We start from the raw sequence: 13325 nt of genomic DNA, 5'->3' as shown, positions 1-13325 counted from the left end.
TGACTTGAATCCACATGAGGATTGAGGAGGTATATTCACACTGGGTGAGGTGATGCAATATGCCTCCTGCATGCTCAGGTAGCACCTCGAATGGGGAATCTGCAGTTGCAAGCAGGCACCATCTCTTGCTGTGTGCTACGTGTAACAAAGGGCAACTTCAGGCAATGCTTGCACCAGATTCTCCTGCCACTGCTCAGTGTTCACGTGTGAAATTAGTAATGCACGACATTTGTCTTTTAAAAGTAAGAATCGCTGTATTGCAATAGCAGTTTCACTGTGGGTAACGGTAATTGCTGTATGATTATTGTACTCACAGATTTTCTTCCTATTAAATAGAAGAGACCTTCAGCACAACCATGTGCAGCTCATACGGCATTGTGTGATTGTTAGTTTTATACCTCTAATACTACCTTAAATGATCTGAATTAAAATTACCGGTATAATGGTGGCATTTTAATCCGTGGTGCTCACCTTTAGGTAATCAAAGTTTCTTATTCATCCAACAATACTACACACCTATCATTCAATGCAGAGGCATGAAGAAATAAACAAAGGAAGAGCCCAGATGCAATGTCAGCACTCACATCAATCCACAAGTGTTTTTGTACGGGGTGAGGAGAGCGTGTGTGCAGTGCCAGTTATTGTTCTCCAGGCCATGCTGCATTCATGGTTTCCCAGGTTGAGGCTCACTCTCATTATAAGACCGTGTACATGGGAAACCAGATTTGCTCAGCCTCATTAAGGTCTGATTGATTGCCTGTTAGAGCTACACACCATCATTATTACTTTACCTATAGCGAGGCTTTTAAACCACAGCAGAGTGCTGGCAGACTGCGGCTCCATTATTTGTACTGATGCAGGCAGAAAAATGCCCCAAATAACATTTCTTTAAGAAAGTTAAAAACACATAGAGGGCCAGCCAATTAACTTTTTAAACTATTCTACACAAGTAATTTTTCAAGCAGGGTCAAGCATCATTAGAGAATACAGTACACAGAAAGAAAAAGGTATCAGACATGGTACCGCCTTCAGTCATTAGAATCACTGCTGTGATTCAGCTCACAGTTTATCAGTTTTTGTTTTTCTTCCCTTGTTAATGCTCTACTAAATGTTACTCACATTTGTTAATGCTTTAGCCCTGAAAAAAAAAATCTTTACCAAGCATGAAATTTGTGATTTTCCTCCCCGGTTTGAAAGAACCCTGTAAGGCCTGACTGTCCTGTGCATCGCTTGCAACATATCCTCTTTCAGGAAATCAAATGGCACACACACCCTACTTTCTGTGTCACCTAATCCCACGAAGACATGGACAACTCTGAGAACGCATCATTGGCTATGTGCATCCTTCAGCCCTTAACTTTTAACCTCTTCCTTAAATAAACCTGTTACTTTAAAACTTTTGGGAGAACCTAAAGCCTGCTTCTTCCAAAACAGTTACACTTGTTGTACATGTATCCTGCCCTTCATGTACAACATTGTTCCTTTTCCATAATTCACAGTGGAATAAAAAAAAAAAAATGTTGTTTCAAACATCTGTCCACACAGTCTCTCGTCCCATATCCACACACCAACCCAGTGGTTCTGGATCACACCTGCTAGTTCTTGGCGAGCTCTGTGTAGTAGTCTCCGCCTGCTACAGGTTTTCTAACTCACAGTGGATCTTTAAAACTGGCAACTGCAGTTATTATTCTAGAGCAAGTAAGTGGAGCTGGAGTTCATCTTACCACTCTGGAGAAGCATCAGAATGATGCTGAGAACAGCCTCCACAATAATCTGTCAGCTAAGCTCACTGGTGAGGAAACAAGACATAGGACTGAAGTTGGAGCGAGCTGACTGGTGTTATTCTCCTAGATTGATGACAACAAAACAATAAAAATCTACCCAGCTCCTACCACACAAGGTCTAAGTAGTGGAAACACTGCTTATGTCTAATCTGAAATCATGCAAACATTTCTGTTTGTTATAGGGCAGGTAGATAGGCATTCATGACTTGACCCCTCCTAAACGGCCTCAACCACAATAATTTTTCACCCAGGAAGCTCTCAGTTGCTCAAAGATGAAACTAACCCACAAAGGTGTAGCAAACAGTGCAGCTGGTAAAGCATCAGCTTTAGTGGTTTAGCAAACTCGTGTGAAAATAGGGCACAACCAGCTGCAGGAGCCTAAATAACACTAAACACCTTCTACAACCACAAACCACTCACTCACACATATATAAACAGATACTGCGATAAGGAAGTGAGCCCCACCCAGGGCCTTTAAAAGATGCTCTAGTTGCACGTGTGTGTGTGTGTGTGTGTGTGTGTGCGCTAAAGGATATTTCAGTAAACAAAAGTATCTTTTTTCCCCTCCTAATTAACTGGAAGTAGCTGTTGCAACTTTTACCAGAAATGACGTTTTACAACCGTAACACCATGAGTCTGCATATGCCAACAGCTGCTACATGTTTAGCTTCGCATTAGCTTGTAAGGTAAAGACGACAACAGGAAGCTACTATTGCTGCCATTTAAACAATGTTTAGATTTAAAGCACTACATATGATACTTTCATGTGTCTGTTGATGTTACAATGTGCAGCAACGCATCACGGCAGTACTCACCTTGTACACCTGACCGTAGGTCCCATTGCCAACTACTTCAACTAGCTCAAAGATCCCAGCTGGATCCTAAAAAAATACAAATAAATAAATTGTTATTAAAAATAACAGCAACATGCTGAGAAATCCAAGCATGTTTGTTCTCGAGTGAAGCAACATAGTGTATAGGAAATGCGACATTGCAGCAAAGTCAAAATGCAACAGGCTAGTGCCAAGAAAAACTATGACAAACAGTTTCATTGCTCAGAGCTGAGGGTACAACTCAAAGTTATGCTTGGATGGGGACTGAAGAAGTGGGACTGCAAATGTAGATGAGAGTTTGAGCTGAAGATGAGACTGCACCAATTTGTATCAGAACAAAATCAGTTTGGCTGTTAGTGGAGGATGGTGCGTTAATTTTACAGTTTGATGAAAGCTGTAAAACACTTAAGTTACATTTCTTTGTTTCCCTACGCAAAAATGAGGAATAAATACAGAACAAAAACAGAACAGTGACACTGGCTAAATACGGCTTATGTTTAGGTCACGGCCTGAGTGGCTACAGAAACATCATCACACCTAATGTCATATCAAATATTTGTAGTCACACAGGCAAACGACTAAGCAGCATGAGGCCACAATAAAGTAGCAACTAAACATTACAGTTGGGGAAAAAAACACGCTGTGCGCTACTTGGACTGCATCTTAAACATTAAACAAACTCTGTTTATTTCAGTGGTCACTTGTTGCATTGTTGCACACTAACTTTTCGGCAAGTCTACACCGGGAGAAACCTTGTGTAAACAGTGCAGCTTGTAAAGTTGACACCAAACAGGACACAGAGCAGACAGGAGGCACCGTGGCACACGACACGCTATATTTACACGCCAAGTTAAAGCACACTGAGTTTGTGTAACAGTGAAGAATAGTAGCGAGTACCGACCGTTAGACGAGGCACAAAAACCAATCACTGTTTGATTACTCAGATGCAGCTTGAAAGCACCGTTAAATTTTCAAGCAACACCCACCACATCCCACACTGTTTAACATTACCTTTTATATGTATATACAGAAAAAAGAAGCAAGGTTTCTTTACTTACTCTCAAAGCAGCGAGGTCTATGCTGTCCAAACTTCGCGTGGTGTTTTCTCTCGACATTGCTGTCAGAAACTTTGTCAGTATGTTGATATGTGTAAACAAGACATGGACGGTCAGAGTTTGTCTCCCAACGCTACGCACTAACGGGCTTTTCTCTAGTCGGGTCCATTCTGAAGTTTAGCTTCACCAAGCTAGTCGCCGAAAAAACGCAACATCCGGCTGCACCTTTCAGAATAAGTGTCTTTCTTATTCTGTCTTTCCAGACTGCGATTTTTCTTTGTGTAAAGTCTTTATTGTTACTTTTTGAGACAGATAAAACATATCATAGATATGTTATGAATATATCTTATTTACAATATACTAAATTTATAGCAATTTATATTTCAGTATATGGCATAAATCTTACTCTGACAACCATGACGTTTTTGTGGTTATACACTGTCGCAATGTTGCCAGCACCATTTAGTTTTTCTACCGAGGAGGGTTTTTGTTTTTTGTGTGTTTTTTTGTTTTAATCTAAAGAACGGCAGAGTAAAAAAGTCACTCAACAAGACCTTGTCTGTGAGAAGGAACTTTTGCTTACACTCACAGTTTTTAAATAAATACATACATACCTACTCTATACTACTCTACTCTTTACTCTAAGGGACACGGTGAGTTTGCTGCATATTATTATTCATTTTGCTATACAGATTAGAATGTAATGCATTAGTAGGTTAACTCACACTTGAACCTTGAAAGTTTGATACAACTAGCAGTAGCTCTGTTGCTAGTAGCAACAGACCATTTCCATAGCACGTACTTTAAGATGTAATTATGAGAGTAGCACATTTGTAAGTAATAATTCTAATTAATACCAAGTAATTTGATTTCTTAATGCTGCTACAGAAATGGGAAAACTGGTAAGGAATGTGTCTTTAAAGTATATGCAGCAGGTTTTCCATGGATGAGGGTGGTGATCCTTATACACCTGAATGGCTGATTTACCACACAGTGTCATGACTAAAGACTCAACCTGTGATTAACAAATGCCGTTATAATAAAGCCTAAATTAACATGTAGTGTAATGTAATGTATCCACATTTCTATGTCAAGACCTACTGTCCAATTTAAGGTTCTAGTGAAAAAACCTAGGTTCATAATTGGTATAGGTAAAATAGGATTAAATAATATATCATAAAATATTCTTTTTAGTTCATTGCTATTCATACATAAGTGTATGAAATGCAAAAATCAAATTTGGGCTTTTGATTCAATTTCCCTTTAATAATACTAATGACAAACTAAAAAAAAAAAGGTAAATATGTGATGGGTGCATTTGCCTTAAAAGAAAATGATGAAAACAATTCGTCTGCTGTTGTTACACAATAAAAAATATTGTACAGTATCGCACAAACCTTTTGACCCAAACCTCATTTCTTTATATTTTTGTTTGGAAAATGAGCCATAAATGTAGTGTTTTATTAAAACGTGTGCAAAAAATGCACAAACAGGATATAAGTAACTCTAACAAGTAACTACAATTACTCTCTTAAGCTACTTCAGCACTGGCAGTGAATAAAAACCTCTAGCGTCTTCAAGGAATTACGTGCAACTGCTGCTAGGCAATGTGGGTAAACCTTCACCATGTGCAGGTAAGCAGCTGTCAGCTTCAAAGCCGCGGGTGAGGAGCGAATCGCTTCCAGTGTGGATTCAGCTTCATGCAAACTTGTCATTTCTTTAAAAAGTACAAATGAAGCTGTTGCAAATCAGACACTTTCCAGATGGAGTTGCACGGTGGATCAAAACGACATTTTTTGTAGTTTTCATCGGTTTTGACAAGATGCCCAACAACCACTGACTGAAATGCCACCCCAAACCATGAGAGCCAACACTGTGGTTTACAGATGGCTCCTGATCTCCTTCCATACATAAGAACAACAGTTTTACATAAATATTTCAAATTAGGAACCACCACTTAGTTAGCTGTTGATACATATTTTCAGTCATTACTTGTGTCATTTGGCATACCTTACTTTTCTGATGAGGCTTTGGTGAAGGTAGTGAGTTTCTTAGAGTTTGTGACACATCACGATGCTAAGCTCTCAGCTATCAGCAGTTCTTTGGAATCGCCTTGCTGCTACGTTACTACTATAACTGCTGCTATCAAACTGTGTCATCTTTGGTACTTTTCATAGTTTTAGCTAAAGAAATGGCTGTTGCACTTTTTATTACAGCTTAGTAACAATGTGACAATAGTGGCATAACAAAGAGGAAAAAGAGGCAAGAAAACAGTAACAATATAAAACAGCATTAGCTTCAAATATAAAGAAATTAAGGGTGGCTCAAGACTTGTGCACAGTTCTATATGCTTAAATATGAGTGCTGAGGATGATTCATCACAAAAAATGTATCCCTGAACTCTATTTAGTTAATTAACACACATAATTGTTTTTTAAGTGTAAAGTGTATTGGAGGAATTGTGCTTTACATTTTAGTCTCTTGACCGAAGCAGCGATTGAGTCAGGATGGTGAAATAAGGGTCATTACTTGGTGGGACACAGTCACTGTGTATGTGTATGTGCTGGGGAGAAACAGAAAGACTACGCTAGACTTCTGTGTAAAAGAATGAGAGATGGCAAGTGACTCTCTTGCTCCCTCTGTGCTGTGCGCTTGTGTGTTTCGGTGAATGTGACAAATTAAGGAGTTAGAGAAGGGGGAGGGAGTGGATGGCTGCGAGTGTGTAATGTGTGTGTCGCAGTGAAGAATGGTTTCTCTGTGGTTTCACACAGTGGCCCTCTTCATGCCAGGGTCAGCTGCCTGCACGGGCACACACACACACACACACACACACACACACACACACACACACGCACACACACACACACACACACACACAGATTTCTGGACGTGCATCCAACTTAAACAAGACATTCTGTGAAACAACTGAATAAGAAAATTCCTGAGTGATAGAGGCTGATTGTCTGTCTCTCTCTTCTGTGTGTGTCTGTGTTGCTGCATATTTGAAAACAGTTAACATATTTGCTATAATATGTCAACATACTGTGATCAGCGGCTATTTCTATCTATTTCTTATCTGCTCATGCAAGAACACATTCCAAGAAGGCAGAGTAAAGGCTTATTAAAGGTTTATTTTATGCCTTAGTTTGGGCTGTATCTATGACTTCTTTTTATTTGAGATTATTCTACTTGTGATAATTTATTTATTTTTGCATGTAAGAAAATGTTTTCTTTAAAAAAGTAAGATTTTTTTTAATGGCATGTAATTACAATGATATTTTATGCAGTTAATGATTAACAGCATTTCATTTTCAACCAAACGACAGTTCAGCTCAGGCTGTACACTGTGCACGTGGATAATCAATGACTGTCGGGATGGGAGCTACTGGCACACCACTGTGTCCTTTCTGTTTAGAACCAGTGAACATATTTTCATTGCTTTTTTCTTCTTTAGTTTCTGTTGCACGTTTGGATGAGCAATGGCAAAGGAATCAATCATATGAACTTATGGGCTTTATAAGACCTGGTCATTGGGAGCAAAAGTCTGCAATATATGATCAACTTTGTATCAATGCTTGTGTTCTCTCTTACATTACATTCTGATCTGAAGCTGTGGAGAATGATATAAAACCTTGCATGTATTCAGATAAATTAGTGCGATACACATCATTTCATTTTTTACCTTTTTCTTTAATACAATACCAGCTGTAAGATTTAAATGCACTTCCTGAAGCATGTAATATGTTACATTGCTTGTTACTTTACTTTATGTGTTACTGCTGAACACGACATGAGATTTCTGTTGCCTGGTCCTTTGAGGCAGAGCAGTTTGTCTCTCGAGAGACAAGAGTGTTATTAAAATATAAAGAAAAACTTTAAACAAATGTTTTCAAAGAAAAACAGAAATTTGAGTTTAAGTGACGCTTACATTTGTTACAGTGTTCCTGATTGAAATTCAGATTTCGGTGCCTCAGTTGCGACATCTGCAGGCAAAAGCAGGCAGAGCAGTCGTTGTGAGTGTGGGTGACAGAAACGTGTGTTGAGAGGACAGCAGCAAGTCGGCCCAATATCCTTAATGTTATTTTAATGCATCTCAGCTTTTTTCTACTTGTCTGATATTGCCCAGGACACGTACGATGATTCTTTAACCCTTATGCCCACCTCAGGCATGTGTGATAGCCTGAGGTGTGGATTTTTGCAGGAAATCTTTTTTTTTTTAAATTTTGAGATTTTTTAAATTTTGAGATATTTGAAAGAACGGCTGAGTAAAAACGATTTTTGAACAATTTTTGAAATTGTTTTCAGGATTTTAACCCTTTAAATGCCAGATTAAACATCTGAAGCATTTATTGAAATAAATCACAAAAAACTCAATATTTTCCCAATAAAATGATACGAATGATTCATAATGTTAAATATAGAGAACATACAAATAAATTATTTATAAAATCGAAATTATTAAAATTAGGAGATTTAGTGAAATTCCGGACACTATTAATTATGTTTAAGGCTAAAAATAATATTTTGCCCTTTAAGTTACAAAGAGTATTTTTATTGTGCTCAAGGGGAGAAGATAGCAGAAGGAAATTTTATTTTAAGCATCAGTTAGCTAGGACTACACAAAGATTAATGAGTCCAACGGTTAGGGGTATACGACTGTGGAACTCACTTCATTATAATTTAAAGAATTGTATAAATTTACATTGTTTTAAAAAGTGTTACATGCTTAAAACGATAACTCAATATGAAGAATGTGAATGAAATTGGAGTTCATTGAAAAAGGATCCATTATAATTTTTTGTTTTATTTATTTTAATTTTACTTTTCTCCTCGTTACTATGTGGAGCATTCTGATTGTACATTTGTCGTTTGGTTGGGTTAGGACCGGAGATAAATGTTAATGTTAGTTTGTTCCCTGATTTTTGGTGCCCACTTGTAATATAAATTGGATTGCAGATAGGGGGCAGGGTTTAATAAGAATATTTTCTTCTTCCTGCTCCTTTTCACACATGGTTGTAGTGCTTTTTGATAGAAAGTGTGGTTGGTTTGTTTGAATAGTTGTACCAAGTGTGAAATTAATAAACAAATGAAATGAAATAACAATAAATGCTGTGGGAGTGGGACATTGGTAGAGTCTTGGACAACAAAATTGATTTGATTGCATTATTATTTTTTGTGTAGTGCCTCTCGACAAATATTTTTATTGAAAAAAGAAAAGAACACAGTACTTGCATTTACTGAAATACAATTAACCTTTCTTCATTTTCCTAAGTAAATATACTTATGTATAAAAGAAACAACTAAACAAAAACACACTCTGAAACAAAGAACAACTCCATTACAAGTGGAAAACATGAAGACATTCCCCAGTCTTCCCTGGAGTGGATGTCTCGGCAAAGGTCAGACTGTTAGGAGCCGGGTTATGGCTGCCCGGTGTTTTTGTTTGTGTGTTTCCTTTTTTGGCATAGGTAGGCGGGGCGGTTGTTCAATGAACCTGGCACACCTGTTACCTGTCAAACGCTTTCTTCTGAAGCGTTCTTCAGGAGCTGCCTGACAGAGGACTACTGTCGGAGTATTGACTTTTCTGGAGTGCCTGAAGATCTGCCAGCCTGCCTACTGGAACCTGTAGATTATTTTCGCTGGTGACTGTACGGAGTTTTGTTTCCTCCCCTGGACTCTCATCTCTCGGTTTCTCCGGGTCGCCTTGTTTGGTTTGTTTCCCTTCTGGAGGTTTTTGGCAAACAGTACCAAGTAACCTCTCCAACTCTCGGTAAAGTCTCTTTTATGCTTTTCTCGGTTTTGGGCAAGACCCTCCTAATTCTCCTGCTCCTTCTCCCTTAGATCGAGTGCCCTACCAGTTTGCGTCTCCTTACCTGCACGTCCCAGGCTTGGCGTCTCCATTCACATTTTATTGTATATACACTGTCCTTGAAAATTCATCTCCTTCACTGTAAATAAATTGTTTCACCGCAACTCTGTGCCTCTGTGAGTTCTGCTTCCTGAGTCCACCGGTATTTTTCATAACACAGACGGTGCAATGCTCAGAGAAACTGCAGAAAACTCAAATGTGACATCTCAAACACCTCAGTTAGCATGTTACACGTTAACGTTCACGACTGTACAATTAGACAAAGAATGAACAAGTATGACATGTTTGGAAGGTTTCCCAGGCAGCACAGCTTAGCTTTGCAAAGTTGAATCTGAACAAAACACAAGGTATCTGGAACAATGTCCTGTGGACAGATGAAACCAAAGTGAAGGTGTTTGACCATAATGCACAACGCCACCTGACAACAACTAAACACAGAATATCAGCACTAACACCTCATATCAACTGTCAAACATGATGGTGGAGCTTGTACGGCAGCTGCAGGCCTTGCGGTCGACCCTGAACGTCTCTGTATACAAAAATATTCTAGAGTCAACTAAGAGGCTGTCTGTCCAGAACCTGGAGCTTGGTTGAAATTGGGTCAGGACAATTAACCCAAGCATACCACCAACAGAATGGCAGAAAAATTATATAATCAATGTGTTCCAATGAACCAGTCAAAGCTAATTATTAAAATACTGTGGAGGGACAATAAAAGAGCTGTGCATAATCAAATGCACACCAACCTCCAATAACCTGAAGCAATAACCTGACCTCTTCACTAAAGTCAAAAATAGGTGGATTAAGCTTCATTCAGACAGTAGTCTTTGTGCAGTGTAGTATCATTACTGTAGCATGGATGAGGAAGATTAAGAGTGCAAACTTTTCACAAAAGTGTCATTTTACAGAAGCAGCATTTCTGTCAAATATAACTTACACAGCGTTATCTCTACATCTGTGCTGTTTCAAAGGCACTTCCTTCATTTACCAATTATATACCGAGTATATGCTTTAGGCTCATTCCCTAAAACATACCCTACTTTAAAGCATGCCTAAAGCTTATGCTTAATTAAACCAGTCCATGACAGTTAAAATATAATGTGATTACAGTTGTCTGTTAGATACAAATGCAATACAATTACAGTAATGCCTTACTTTCCATTTGCCAGCCCTTAGATATATGTTAAGCAGCAGGCAAACAGAGGATGATTTGGTGAGGAAAAAAATGAAACCCGGTTTGTTTACCATCTATGGCGCAACCAAGCCACCGGGTCATCTCGGATTTTTTTACCAGGGACATGCAGTGTCTCAGATTTAGGGACTTGTGTATTAGTATAAATAGGAAGATAAAGGTCTAAATAACAGTAACACCCATGGAAACATGCATTTTTGATTGACACATCAGGTTTTAGCAGTTGAATCAGGACCAGGAGAGGAACTTTAGAAAGGCTCAGTCTTATTATATACCACTAAGGGCATCCTTTCATTGTTTATGTGCACTATTTGAGATGATTGGATGGTGAGAATTTCATGGAAATATGACTTTAACATGTGGAAAATTGGCAACGTGTTCAATACTTATTTTAAAAAGTGTTTTAAATAACAAATTTCCTGGTAACTGAAATCATTTTTATGTTTTTTATTTTGTTTTACTCATTATCCATTTTCCCTTTGGATGAAGAAAATATATTTTCATGGTAAAAAAAAAAAAAAGAACTAACCTGTAAAGTCCTGAGCTTTTCATATCAGCCAGCACAAAATTAATGTCAACAGTTGTTACTGTGTCAAAAGATGAGAGAAGTGAGGGAACTCCAGCCAGAGTGTGAGGACGTGGACATGTGGAGACATGCAGCCCTGGAAAGTGAGGATAAGTAACTCTGAGACCTGCAAGTCAGGTTGGCTTGCCTCTGTATTAACTTGGAATAATGCTTATTTTCCCTGCTGGATCTTCCTGATTGCAGCTACCTGTGCTGGTTTTTAGTCTATATATCGTTCTACCACCACAGCCTTATAATAATATACAAGCACACACAGATACACAAGTTATTTGCATTTTTCAAAGACAGGAGTCTTAAGCCTTTGTGTATAGGATAATTTACTTTTTTTTTTTGCCTGTCCTCTTTGGCTCTTTTGCCATCAGAATTGTTGTCTAAAGGCGAAGAAAGATGCCCAACGGATTTACTTTACCAAACTGACCATCCCAGCCTTGCCGTAATGGTCCATTTGATTCACCTTTTATTGTTTATTTTATTTTCACTTGCTGAATACGGGACAGACTTGACTGGGGGAAAGAAGGGGAGAAAGAAAGAGGGAAAGAGAAACAGCTGAGAAGAGGGACGGGGGAGAAGGGCAAAAGACAAAAACCAACAGAATGAGCAGAGAAATAAAATGCATCTATCGATCACCTGGATCACCTGTTGAGAAAGAAAAAAGAAAACAAGCAGAAGAAAACGAGAGCAATACAATAAACAACATCACGATGATATATGGGAATATGACAGTAAATACTAAATATTAAACATTATTGTGCAGCACATAAGATCAACAGAACACAGTGTGCTTTGAGGTAGGAGCCAAAAAGGGTGTAGTTTGTGGGTGTGAGCAGCCGTGTGTACACCTGTGAGCATGGACGCGCTTGTTTTTTGTTTTTTAAAAGGTTCCTTCATGTAATGATGTGCTAGAGGGTGTGGGGGGGCCACAGCCCCGTCCACCAGGGCATGAAGCAGGTATGGAGGAGATCAAGACTCCAGACATCCAGAGGCCCTCAGAACACAAGAGACCAAGGAAGACCAACAGAGGGGCAGCCGCGCCACTGTCCCAGAAAGAGCTGAGGAGAGTCCCAGATGAGGGGTCACTCAGTAGCCGCGGAGCAGAAGCCAGGGGGAGTTGCAGTGACGTGCCCGTGAGCTCCGCCGGCAGCCAGCTGCGCCAGAGTGACCGAGCCCCAGGCCGAGAGGCCGGGGGCACCCCACCTCCGAAGTGGCCCGAGCGAGCCCCAGGCTCCAGGCCCCGATAAGGAGCCACCAAGGAGTGAGCCGGTGTGTACCTGGACGCCCATCCCTGGACACAAAGAACCGCCAACGCACCGATGTCTGAGGGCGTTTGCCACCGGCAGGGGAAGTGGTGGTGGGGGGAGATAGGCCTCCAAACCTTGGAGGGCCTGAGATGTCTCCAGAGAGGTGGCGTCTGATACCCAACCTGACATATAGATACAGACATACAGGCACACACAGATACAAACATCCATTCCCACCCTCATGCTCTCATATGCACTTACTCCACACTCAACCAACGTGGAGACAGACATAAAGAGACGCTGTACACACAATCACACTCCCCAAGTGTACTCTACGAACCGGGTCTAGGTACCTTTGCCCTTGGAGGGGGGAACTGCACCCAGACCCAGGTGGTGTTACCCTTTTCCCTGCGGTGGGGGGAGGCAGACCGCCCCGACTCCGCAGCAGCAGGGAGGCCCCACACTCCAGACCGCAGTCCTCCTCCCAGCCCCCCCCGCTCCAGCAGGCCACAGAGAACGGGGGTGAGAGAAGACTCCAAACCTCCCTCCGCCAGGCTCATATGTAGTGTTGATGCATATGTGTTCTAAGGTGCAATTAAAACCCAGGAGGGCATGGAGCTACCTGCCAGAGAGCAGCAGGTAAGCGCATGGTCCCTCCTGCTAGCCCTCAATGTCTACGTGTATTTAAAATTGAGAGGTGGGCAACGACGCCAGGGGTGAGGTGTACACCCTGATGGTACTTTGGATTCCGTGTATCGTGCCCACCCC

The 13325-nt window shown here is 40.3% G+C and overlaps 1 protein-coding gene across 4 annotated transcripts in view; it reads right to left on the bottom strand.

The window, feature by feature from the left end:
* LOC146717217 (mitogen-activated protein kinase kinase kinase kinase 4) overlaps window positions 1-4217 on the bottom strand; it is a 60585-nt gene extending 56368 nt beyond the window's left edge. For 2 of the 4 annotated variants that reach the window (XM_085473050.1, XM_085473059.1), the window contains exons 1-2: window positions 3676-4217; window positions 2600-2665 (exon numbers count right to left, since the gene is read on the bottom strand). In XM_085473050.1, coding sequence (XP_085329176.1) covers window positions 2600-2665; window positions 3676-3732 — 123 coding nt within the window. In that variant the 5' untranslated portion in view covers window positions 3733-4217. The remainder of the gene's footprint in view (window positions 1-2599; window positions 2666-3675) is intronic. The other 2 variants (XM_085473067.1, XM_085473073.1) reach the window with 2 other exon arrangements.
* Between the last annotated feature and the right edge of the window lie 9108 nt (window positions 4218-13325).

This window comes from Copadichromis virginalis, linkage group LG2 (assembly GCF_057382275.1).
Source record: "Copadichromis virginalis isolate Kocher_CV1m ecotype Utaka linkage group LG2, C_Virginalis_male_GT1.1, whole genome shotgun sequence".
Classification (NCBI taxonomy): Eukaryota; Metazoa; Chordata; class Actinopteri; order Cichliformes; family Cichlidae; genus Copadichromis; species Copadichromis virginalis.
This window is presented reverse-complemented; position numbering and strand designations above follow the sequence as displayed.